The sequence below is a fragment of the Euprymna scolopes genome, chromosome 22 (assembly GCF_053919585.1).
Source record: "Euprymna scolopes isolate OS-2025 chromosome 22, ASM5391958v1, whole genome shotgun sequence".
NCBI lineage: Eukaryota > Metazoa > Mollusca > Cephalopoda > Sepiida > Sepiolidae > Euprymna > Euprymna scolopes.
Genome location: NC_136503.1, coordinates 83,385,429 through 83,397,656, shown reverse-complemented (window position 1 = coordinate 83,397,656; position 12,228 = coordinate 83,385,429). Strand labels below are relative to the sequence as shown.

Below are 12,228 nucleotides of genomic sequence, written 5' to 3'. Positions count from 1 at the left end.
AAAGGAAAATAAGGGTATGGTTTAAATTAGGGTGTGACAAATGGCGATAGCAAAAGGACTGAACAATGGACTAAGGATTGAACAATTAGCCAATAGGTATTTTGAGGGAAGAGTTACTATCAGTCAGGGGAACAATTAGAACGACACTTGACAGGGATGGTCAGTCAGACGCTTAGTCAGTTGAAGCAAGAACTTCAAGGTGGGCAGTTAGATTTTGGATACGGCCGAAAGTAGTTGTTTACTTGGAGGGAAATGGGGAGATGACCTAACGGCAATAGATGCACTTAGCCTCGACAGGACGTAGATGTTAGTCTTAGCGTGTAGAGGGTCTATGAGGACATACACACCCCCATAATCCCACCGACAGATATGTGAGGCATTGGCGTCTGTGTTTTTCTTGTATTTTGTTTTATTTTTCTACTTGTGGACACGTGTGTCCTCACCGAAAGTTGCTAGTGTGAACAAGACGATGATACAGCCAGAACTAGAAGATGGAGATGGAGAAAGCCACGGCACGCAGCATTTGAAGTTGGCAACTTGTTGGTGAGGGCCACATGGTGGCACAAACCAATTTGTTCTTTGTTCTGTAATATGGAAGCAGGTGGGTGGTATTAACCCACGTCAACCAGATATGTGTCAGTTATTCACTAAGTGACTGGGTTCCGATTGCCATAAAGCCATCCAAGCTAAGTTCACTTAGGTGATCACAGAACCTTAAGATGCTGGCATTCAGTAGGCAAAATGATGATGATAATCACGATGAAAGGAGGGATTGAATAAATAAATGGATGATTTCCAAATAAATCTACAGAGGACTTAAGGCATTACAAAAAGAAATATACAAACCTGACGAAGACATAACTTCTTGCCAACTGTATTGGGTCATATCAACTGGTTGAAAAACCCATCCATCTGTCTCAAGTTCTTCAACTGTTATCCGATCAGATGGTTCGGGTAATAACATCCAAGACAACAAATTAGTCAAATCTGAAATTTGTAATGGGAAAAAAATTACATTTTTTTAAAATTTCTATTAAATTGTATCAATTTAGTTTTTCTTACAAATCTATCTTTTTATGGAATGTACAAAGCCTGTGCTACATCAGAGGCGATTCAGTAATATAAGTCACCATTGACAAAAACTAAAATTGAGATGAATTTTCGATCCTTATCCAGAATTCCCTCTATATTAAAAAAAAAAAACAAAAAAAATCTGTATGATGTACGTACCCATGACGGAACGAAAATTCCATATTTCAAAAATCATGTAAATTAATCAAGTAGTCTTATTTTTAAATAAGAAAATAAAAATTTTCTGCATAAGCAAAAAGGAACCATCTTGCATCACCAGTTTGAAGAAACAAGTGCAGATAACTCCACAATAACTAAAACTTGCAAAATCAGACTTGTAATGCCTACGATTTCCCAATAATCGCTTAAAATCATTCTTTATAAAAATCAAACTACCTGCTTTTTGGTATTGATCTTTTCGTCCCCCCCCCCCCAGGTATGTACAGTGATGATCATATTTATTGGCACGGTAAAATAAAAGTTAAATTTTGTCTAATAAATTCTAAAAAAGGGATTAAATTAAAGAAAATAACAAAGTATATTATGTATTTTTAACTGGCCTTTCCGATGCAGCAATCGGATTTTAGAAAAAATAAATAACAAAGGAACAACAAACATAATTGCAAAAAACCCTTGTTCAAAATTATTGGCACGGCTTTGTTTTTCTTTTAGTATCAGTATAATATCAATCAATTTCCGGTTTACGTGCTTTCTGAACTTTTTTATAGCCATATTATGCTTGTTTAACGCTAATTCAGTGAATAATTTTTTTCAGATAATTTTTAGATAGCGATTTATTTAAACTATTATAAGTGACTAAATTATAATTTTCAATCGCCATGGTTAAAACTAAGAAACACAGCGAAGACGTCAGGAAGCTTGTTGTAGCATGCCATACCAATGGGGAGGGCTATGATAAGATTTCAAAGAAGCTAAACCTTCCCAAATCCACTGTTAGAGCCATAATAAACAAGTTCAAATCGCAAGGCCACGTTATGAGTTTAGAGGGTAGAGGGAGAAAAAGGATTCTTTCCCCAAGAGATGAACGGAAAATTGTTCGACAAGTAAAACAAAACCCAAGGATCTCTGTTGGGGAGATTGTTGATGAACAGAGCACCTCTGGAGTGAATGTATCTCGACATACAGTTGGTAGAGTTTTGAAGAGAGCTGGTTTAAAAGCATGTCGTCCGAGAAAGACTCCCTTATTGAAGCCTATGCACCTGAAAGCAAGGCTAGCCTTTGCAAAACGTCATATTGATAAAGATGTTGCATTCTGGAAACGTGTTCTATGGACTGACGAAACGAAAATAGAGTTATTTGGCCATAATAAAGTGTCTTATATTTACAGAAAATCTGGCGAAGCTTTCCTGCCTAAGAACACCATACCCACAGTGAAGCACGGTGGAGGCAGTTTGATGTTTTGGGGATCCTTTGCTGCCTCTGGACCAGGGCGACTTGTTAAGGTCACAGGTAGCATAAAAAAGGAAGATTATGTTAAAATATTGGATGAAAACCTGAAAGACTCTGCTAAAGAGCTCTCACTTGGTCGTCGTTGGTGGTTCATGCAAGATAATGACCCAAAGCATTCGGCTAAACTGACTAAGAAATGGCTTGAGGACAATCATATTAATGTTTTGGAGTGGCCATCACAAAGCCCAGACCTTAATCCAATTGAAAATTTATGGAGAACATTAAAATTGAGGGTAATGCAAAGGAAGCCTAAGAATCTTATTCAATTGGAGGATTATTGTCAGGAAGAATGGGCTAAAATTACTACTGAAGAGTGCAACAACTTGGTTGTAAACTATGAAAAGCGACTGAGGAAGGTAATCAAGGCCAAAGGCTATACAATTGATTATTAAATAAATCGTGCCAATAATTTTGAACAAGGGTTTTTTGCAATTATGTTTGTTGTTCCTTTGTTATTTATTTTTTCTAAAATCCGATTGCTGCATCGGAAAGGCCAGTTAAAAATACATAATATACTTTGTTATTTTCTTTAATTTAATCCCTTTTTTAGAATTTATTAGACAAAATTTAACTTTTATTTTACCGTGCCAATAAATATGATCATCACTGTATATCAAAGATTTTTTTTGTATTTTTGTTTTTTTAATATAGTTGAAATTCTGAACAACCACTGAATTTCCCAACCTGAGAGGCTACAGCCCTTCTCTGCTTTTTTTTTTTTTTCTTTCTTATGTACGTGTGCAAACAAAGGCCTTAAAATACTGGTGATGATAATTTGCCAGTGATTAGTAGTAAAAACATTTAAAATGATTTAAAAAATGTTTCATTACTGATAAACAAAACAAAAGATGTAAATTTAAAAACGAGCTGACAATTTTTCAGGTTTTTTGGATGGGAGAAGGGAGGGGGAGAAGAAGAAGGGTCTTAGTCTTTCTAACTAACCAACTCCAATCAGTTTTAGCTAAGGAGGGAGGTTCTAAAAGAATTGAAGCAGAAAAGCACTTTTTTTCTGGGGAAAGAAAAGTGGAATTTTGCTCAAAAGAAAAAAAAAAAAAGAAGAAAAATGAAAAAAAAAGAGAACTGCATATATTCCGTTGTAGAATTTTTTTGTATCCTACCACATGTGTGTATGAGAGAGAGAAAGGAATTAGATTAGAAAATATAGAAAGAGGGGGAGGAGCTATAGATGAAGAGGGAGGGCAGGAGTAGAGAGCATACACAAAAATGTAAACAAAATATTGTAAAAATCAAATATTTTTTTTTTTTTTTTAACTCACAGTCAGAAACCGGGAATGGAGGTTTGAAATTACAAGCCAAAATATCATCAACAGTGAAGAACGGGTTTTCTCCATAGACCAACGTGTAAAGTGTGACGCCCATAGACCAAACCTCCAATTCGGGTCCGTCATACCTGTGTGAAAGGAGGAAGATAAAAAAAAAAATATAAATCAAAACATACAGTGATTGATTGTTTAATTTTAATGGCATTTCAACCTTGATGGTAATTACATGCCAAAATATGTCCCCAGTGATATATATTTATGTTTTATTTAACTTTAGGTAAACAAATTACACAGTTACAACATTAAGCACTATCAATAACTTTGTTAAATGCATTGGTTTTTTACTTTTGAATACCTATTACCCTGGATTTTCATAATATATATATATATATATATATATATACACTAGCATTTCAGCCCGGCGTTGCCCGGGTGTTTGGATGTGTATGTTGAGCAAAAGAAAGTGGTAGTAGGAAGGCAGGCTCGAACCCGTACCACGAAGGAGGAAAAGAATGGGAAAAAAACCCTGACGTCTTTGTGGTTACAACCACCGCCAAATCTGAAGGGACTTATGTTTACATTAAAGCTAGACAATCGAAAGGAGAGGATAACTTTAAAAAATATTGGCGAAAAAAGTAAACCCCCTCCCTGTAGAAGAGTGCCTAGTTGAAGGTGAAGATATTAATGTTTTTAGCCAATTTTTCGATATTTGTCGTATGAAAGGTCGAACTTTAAAACGATACTGATCTTGGTAAAATCCGTCGCCTGTGTTGAAAGTTTTTGGCAGACATGCAAATATACATTTATATATTGGTAACTAAAAATTTTCGACCCAAACCGATGTAAAAGCTTGTCTTATCTCTGAATACCCTTTATGTAAAATTTCAAATGTTTAGACCAGAAATTATCTAAGTAATTAGGTAGAGACTGCAGAGGTCAAATTTGTTTAACTTTGACCTCTATTATGACCTTAAAATTTATTGTTTTGGGCTCAAATTAAGTTATTAAGTTAGATCTATGTTTAAGGAACCTATATCTAAAATTTCAAGTGTTTAGATCCAAAATTGTCGGAGGAGTTTGGTAGAGTTCTCAAAGGTCAAAATCGCTGAACTTTGACCCCTTAACAGACAAATTTCTGGCCGAAAACCGATCACATAGATTTTCCCAAATCTCAGTACCCTAGATATCAAATTTCGAGTCTGTAGACTAAAAATTGACAGAGTTATTGCATAGGGAAATGTACACAGACAGACATGTTCACTTTTATAGATATATATATCTCATACATGCACCAATATGTATAGTTATATATACAGATCACGTATTCGTAAATATATATATATATATATAATCTTTTCTTCCTTTCTTTGTTTATTTTGGTGTGTTAAATTTTATGAAGATGCCAATTTTTTTCAAATATTTGAATATTTATTTTGAGTTTATCAATTTAAATATTTAAGTCAGTTTTGAGTCATTATATTTTTGACAGGTTAGTTTCAGGTCCAAACAATTTGTTGAATAAGAAAACATACAATATGAACAGTTTATTTTATCATTACTGACAAAAAAAAAAAAAAGAAAGAAAAAAAGTGAGATGCATTTGGGAGCAGGGGCATAATCTCTCTTCAGATCACCAATGTTAAGCAACGTTAAGCCTAGTCAGTACCAGCTGGGTGACCATTTAGGAATATCAGTGTTTGCTATCATCTCCTTTGATTGAGATAAATATGCAACTGGGACCACTTGTGAACTTGATATTCCCCTGAAACTTCCTCCTTCGGAGAAAGCCAGTTCAACCCATCTAGGAGGAATGTTGCGGCCATACATACATATATATATATATATATATATATATATATATGATGTTGTCATATATAGTGCTGAAAGAAAACAAATATTAAGGTTTTGCATATGATGTGAAACAAAACTATAATCCCAGGAAGATTTCCATTTCAGTAATAATAGGTTTGGTTTGGTTTGGTTTTACGGCATATCAACCTTCTTTTTTTTTTTTTTTTTTTTTTTTTTGGTTATTTAATGCCGAATTCAGTTTTTTTTTTTTTTTTTTTTGGAATAGATATTTTAATTTAATCAGTGAGTCAAATCAGACTTTTTGTATCATTAGGTGATGTGCTTCCTTTCTTTTTTTTGGGGGGGTGGGGTGTAAAGTTGGATTGAATTAAAGTTATATTCTTTTATATAGATTTACTTTTTTCAGAAATGTTAGTATTTTGTTGGAGTTTATTTTTTTAAATAGTTCTTTCATATTGTTGACATGGTAATAATTTTGCCGGATATGCGCGAGATCGCCACAATCCAAAAGAAAGTGTTTTACTGTAAAAGGTTCTTGGCATGCAAAACATTCTGGAGTGTCTTCTTTTTTTAGCAGGAAGGAGTGGGTTATGTGCGTATGTCCTATGCGAATACGGGACAAAATCACTTCCTCTCTACGTGATCTTCTGGCATCTGGTAATCGTTCTTCTATTGTGGGCTTGATCTTGAAAAGTTTATTATTTGGACAGTTATTCCATCTTTCTTGCCATTTCTTCATAATCAGATTATTTATTTGTTGTTTGTAGTCAGAATGTGGAATTTTTATATTGCTTTTAAGGAGTTTTAAAGCATTTTTGGCAGCTATGTCAGCTTTTTCATTGCCCTGAATTCCAGAATGACTGGGGATCCAGCAGAATTTGATACTTTTGTTTTGTGAGAGAGTGTGTATTTTTTGTAGCAGTTTGATGAGTAGTGGGTTATTTAAATTTTTATTCTTTAAGGATTCGAGTACCGATAGGGAGTCTGAAAAAATTATAAATTTGTTGTGGGTAAGGTCAGTGATGAGATCTAGTGCCATATCTAAGGCTGTGGCTTCGGCACTAAAAATTGAGGCATGGTCTGGTAGTCGCTTCTGTAAGGTAATGTTAGTGGATACGACTCCGCATCCGGTTTTGTTGCTGTCTTTGGACCCATCTGTGTATATGTGCTGATGGTTTGGGTATTTTTCCTGAATGATAAGGAGTTTTTCTTGATAGGTTAGTGGATGGGTTTGATTTTTTGGGAGGTTATTTAATTCAAGGATGATTTCAGGGTATTTTAGTAGCCAGGGTGGAAGGCTTAGTTGGTTGACATTATGGATATTGGTGATTGCGATACCTGCATCTTCTACTAGTGGTTTTGTACGGAGCCCAAAAGGTTTTATAGCTTTTACTTTTTGGTAATATAGATTTTGGTAATTTGGATTGAAGGTACAGTTAGAGGTTGGATTTGTTGGCTGTGATTTTTCTCTATCATAGAGCGAGTAATCTAGTGAGTTTGCAATGCAGTTGTAAGCAGGATTTTCTGGGCAAGAGAGAATTTTGGTCAGGTATTGCAAGGCTAGTTTGTCGCGTCGAATTGATAATGGGGGTTCATTGGCTTCTGCATAGAGACTATCGATGGGGGAAGTTCGGAAGGCTCCCAGCGCAAGTCTGAGGCCCTGATGTTGAACGGTGCCCAATATCTTTATATACGACTTTCTGGTGGCACCGTAAATGAAGCTACCATAGTCTAGTTTCGATCGCACTAGTGACCTATATAACTTTAATAGGGTTTGTCTGTCCGCTCCCCAATCTGTGTGGGCAATGACCCGCATTAGCTGTAGGGTTTTATTACATTTATTTTTAAGATGCTTTATATGAGGGATGAATGTAAGGTTTTGTCTAGTATTAACCCCAAGAATTTATGTTCATTTACAACAGGAATCGGAATATCATTTAGTTTTAAAAGAGGATCTGGGTGCAGTTTTCTTAGTTGACAAAAGTGCATACATTTTGTTTTGTTAATGGAAAATTTGAAGCCATTCTTAGTTGTCCATTTTTTTATTTTGTCAATGCATTGTTGAAGTTGACGCTCAATTATATGGATATGTCTTGAGCTATATGCAATTAAAAAATCATCAACATATAGAGAGCAATCCACGCCTTGGTTTATGCATCCAACAATACTGTTAATTTTTAGGCTGAATAATGTTACCGACAAAATACTTCCCTGTGGAACTCCCGTTTCCTGTTCTTTGATGTCCGATAGGCATGTTCCTACACGGACATTGAATAGTCTATTATTTATGAAGTTGTTGATGAAGATGGGTAGTCTTCCTTTCACTCCAGCTTCTTTGAGATCTTTCATGATGCCATACCTCCATGTGGTATCGTACGCCTTTTCAAGATCAAAGAAAATAGCAGTCATATGCTTTTTTTGTATAAATGAATTTCTGATGAAAGTTTCTAAACGAATTAAATGGTCTGTTGTGCTACGATGTTTTCGGAAGCCACACTGAAAATTAGTTATTATTTTATGTTTCCAGAAACCAAATTAACCTGGTGTTGACCATTCTCTCCATGATCTTACACACACAGCTTGTTAGAGCTATGGGGCGATAATTGGAGGGGTCAGATGCATCCTTTCCTGGTTTTGGTATAGGAATGACTGTGGCTTGTTTCCATATGGCTGGAAGATTGCCATTGAGCCAGATGTCATTATAAATAGAAAGTAAATACTTTAATGGTTCGTCTGGTAGTTGTTTTAGAAATTCATACGTTATTTTATCAGGTCCCTCAGCCGTGTTGTTGGCTTTTTTTAATGAATCCTTTAGTTCATGGATAGTAAAAGGTTTGTTGTATTCTTCCTCATTATTACTTTTAAAGTTCAGTTTGGTTTTTTCTGATTCCTGTTTAAAGATCTGGAATTTTTTATCATAATTTTTAGAAGATGAATTATTTGCAATAGTATCTGCAAGCAGGTTTGCCATGTCCTCTTTTTTAGTTATTTTACTATTGTTTACACAGAGGTGGTTGAGAGGGGAACTGGTGTTTTTTCCTGATATTTTCTGAATCATATTCCATACAGTTTTGTCTTTGGTGGTGTTATTGATTTTAGACACAAAATTCTTCCATGATTCCCTTTTGGCTTCGTTTATTGTTCGGCGTGCTTTAGCCCTGCATATTTTAAAGTTGTTTAAATTCTGAGTAGTTGGTTGATTGTTGAATTTTCTTAATGCAGCACATCGTAGCCTGATAGCCTTTTTACAGTCATTATTAAACCAGGGACGATTATACTTGGTTGATGATTTTGTTTTAGGAATACATTCTTCTGCTATTGAGATAATGGTACCTGTAAAGTGAGTGATTGGGTCTTTCTCAAATTTTTCAGGTAGGAGTTTGTGTTTGCATAGTAATTTGAATTCATTCCAGTTAGCTTTTTTAAGGTTCCAACGAGGAATTTTTGAGATTATTTCAGGACCAAAATGTTCTAAAATTATTGGGAAGTGGTCACTTCCACAGGTATCTATATGCACTGTCCAATTGTAATCTATAAAGATACTAGGATCACTTATAGAGAGGTCAATTGCTGAGGACGAATTTGTAGCGGAGTGAATAAACGTTGGTTTTTTGTTGTTATGTATGCATAGATTGTTGTTGTTGATAATATTTTCTATAGTGATTCCTTTTCTATCTGTGTTTGAGCATCCCCAACTAACATTATGACTATTAAAATCGCCTAATAATAAGAAGGGGCGAGGGAGTTGGTTGATGAGTTTTTCTATTTCGGTTTCATCTATGGGGTCGTTTGGAGGCAGATAAATGGAGCAAATTGTGACCGTTCTATGTAGGGTGGCTGTGACAGCAATTGCCTGTAAGTTAGTTTGTATATTTATTTGGCTTTGTGCCGTGTTTTTGTTAATGAGAATGGATGTTCCTCCTGAAGCTCTATTTGGGTTATTTGTTGTATAGTTGTATTCAGTAAAACTTTGAAGATTGATATTTTCAGATGGTTTTAAAAAGGTTTCTTGTAGGCATATTATTGTGGGACATAGATCGGATATCAGTAGAAGTAATTCATTCCGGTTGGCTTTTATACCTCTGCAATTCCATTGGATTATTTTGTTGGCCATAGTTTAGATTTTATGTATTTGATTTCCCTTTTGTCTTGGGAATAGGGGTGTTTTCTTTTTTATGGGGGTTTAGAAGTTTTGTCTTCTATTTCCATTGTTTCCAAGGAGGTTTTAAATTTATTTTGGTCTGTAGTTCTTGTATTTGAATCATTGGACTGTTTCATGTGCGTTTGAGCACTTGTGAGCTTTTTATCATTGGTAGATTCGGTTTCTGTTTCCATGGCTTCTGGTTCTTTGTGTTCAATTGGTTTGTTAGCTTTTATGCTTGATTTATCTCTGCTTTTAGATGTTGAGTGAGATCGTGGTTTGGTTTTTGTGGGGCTGGTTTTCTTTGAGGAATTTTTCCCATTTATTGTTCTTGTCTGTTCGGATGTTTTTGGAGAATCTTTATTTTTTTGCTTGTTGTTATCTGTTTTTATATTAGAACTCTTGTGGGGGATTAAGGGACTCTCCTTATTGTTGGTATTCTGCTCTTCAGAGTTCTCGATCTCCAATATCTTAAAGCTATTGGAGAGGGGAATTTGTGGGTTTATTTGTAGTTTTTGTTTAGTTAAGTTTGGTTCTGGTTTGTTTTTTTGGATTTGTTTCTGGTCTACTGGGTGTGGCGTTTGGATTTTTGGTTCCAGTGAGTTTTTTTTCATTTCTTCAATTGTATTTATCAATATTTTGATTTGGTTGGTGAGGTCTTGGATTTTAATATCGAGGTTTGTTGTGCAATAATTGTCATTGTGTTTATTTGTGTTGGGAATATTCTTTTTGGTTATTTCGGAATATTTAGCTGTTATTGCCTTTTTCCTCGCTTCTGGGTAGGTGATGTTTAATGAGTGTTAAATTTTAACAATTTCTTTTTCTTTTTTCCAGATTTCACAGTCTTTGGAGTAGGCACTGTGATTTTCTGTACAATTGGCACATTTATAAGTTTTTTGACAGTTGATATGATTGTCGTTTTCTCCACACCTTCCACAAACTGGCTGGCGTGTACATCGGTCCTGATGATGACCAAACTTTTGACATTTAAAGCAACGCAGTGGGTTGGGGATGTATGGTTCGACTCTTAGTTTCTCATAGGCTATTTTTATTTCTTGTGGAATTTTTTGTTGGTAAAAGGTTAATATATATGAGTGTGTGTTTATCATTTCTCCATTTTTTTTAATTTGAATTCTTCTGACATCCGTTACATTTTGTTCTTTTAGATTTGAACGGATTTCGTCGATGGAGCAAAGTGAAAGTTCAGGGCTTTTCACAACTCCTTTGCATATGTTTAGTGTTTTGTGAGGGTACGTTTTTATTTTTATATTGTCAAAATGTTTCCATTTCAAAAGTTCATCTGCCTGTGTTTTGGTAAGAATTTCTATCAAAAGATTACCATTTCTTAATTTTTTCACTAGTTTAGGTTTGACCCTTTCTGATAGTATTTTTTCTATCTTGAAGGGGGAGAGTTTGGTTAAAAGCACTTCTCCAATTGATTCCATTACTATGAAGTTTGGATAGTTATCCGATTCCTCATTCGTGTCACTGTCCGAACTGTCTAAAAATCTTTTTTTACTTGGGTTTTTATAACTCATATTGGGTTCGTTTTTTTTTAATTCATCATCCTTGCTCCCCACCCACCTTGGAGCCCTACTTGGGATGCGCACAGGGGGGAAGCCCATTCGCCCTGGCTACAACAGGGTTACAGGTATGATATACTTGTACATAATGTAGGCTTCGAGCACTCGTGTATCTTAATTTCTCCCATCCAAGTAAAATATGGGAAAGATCAGAGAAAAACATCCATGTCTAGTCCTTGTTCATTATATACAATTGACCCTCAGCCACCGCTTTCACCACTTGTTTGGGGATCAGTATTGATGGGGAAGTGTTGTGTATTATTTAGATTTGGTGTAGATTGTATGCGTATAAGTGGTGAGCTAGACATGACCAGCCGATTGATTGGATCGGGCCTCTCCGATCGCCCGTCTGGCCCAGTACGAGGCCAAAGTGGAGTGTTGCAACTGATACCTTTATTTCCCTAGGTATCAGTTGCTCAGCCACCAGGATCCTTTTCGTAGACATTACGGGATGCCACCTACGGCCAACAGGTGGCCCCATTGAGGGACTTTTACTCTCTGCAAGGGGGCAGTCAGTGTATTCTAATGCCCCACTGACGGGGTTGGGAAGTAGGAAAAAAAAAAAAAAAAAAAAAAAAAGGGAAGGGGGCTGTTGTTTTTGTTTTTGCAGAACATAATTAAGTTTTACAAAAGAGAATAGGAAACAAAAACGGAAAATCGATGTAGGTGCATTTCGTCTCAGGAAGCCAATAGACAGCCTGATCTGGTAGCACCAGAGTAATAATAGAAGCAATAATCAAACTCAAGAAAAAGAATGTCAAAAACTACCCGACGCATATACCTGGTGAACCAAGTGCAAGAGAGATCCAAACAATAATGCATGAAGTGAAGAGGTGTATGCCCAATACCAAAAAAAGTTGAAATCAAG

At 35.5% G+C, this 12,228-nt stretch overlaps 1 protein-coding gene across 1 annotated transcript in view; it reads right to left on the bottom strand.

The window, feature by feature from the left end:
• Positions 1–12,228, bottom strand: part of LOC145243521 (PAS domain-containing serine/threonine-protein kinase-like) — a 36,776-nt gene that overhangs the window by 11,760 nt on the left and 12,788 nt on the right. The window contains exons 7-8 of the mRNA XM_080106487.1: positions 3,819–3,952; positions 847–987 (exon numbers count right to left, since the gene is read on the bottom strand). Coding sequence (XP_079962613.1) covers positions 847–987; positions 3,819–3,952 — 275 coding nt within the window. The remainder of the gene's footprint in view (positions 1–846; positions 988–3,818; positions 3,953–12,228) is intronic.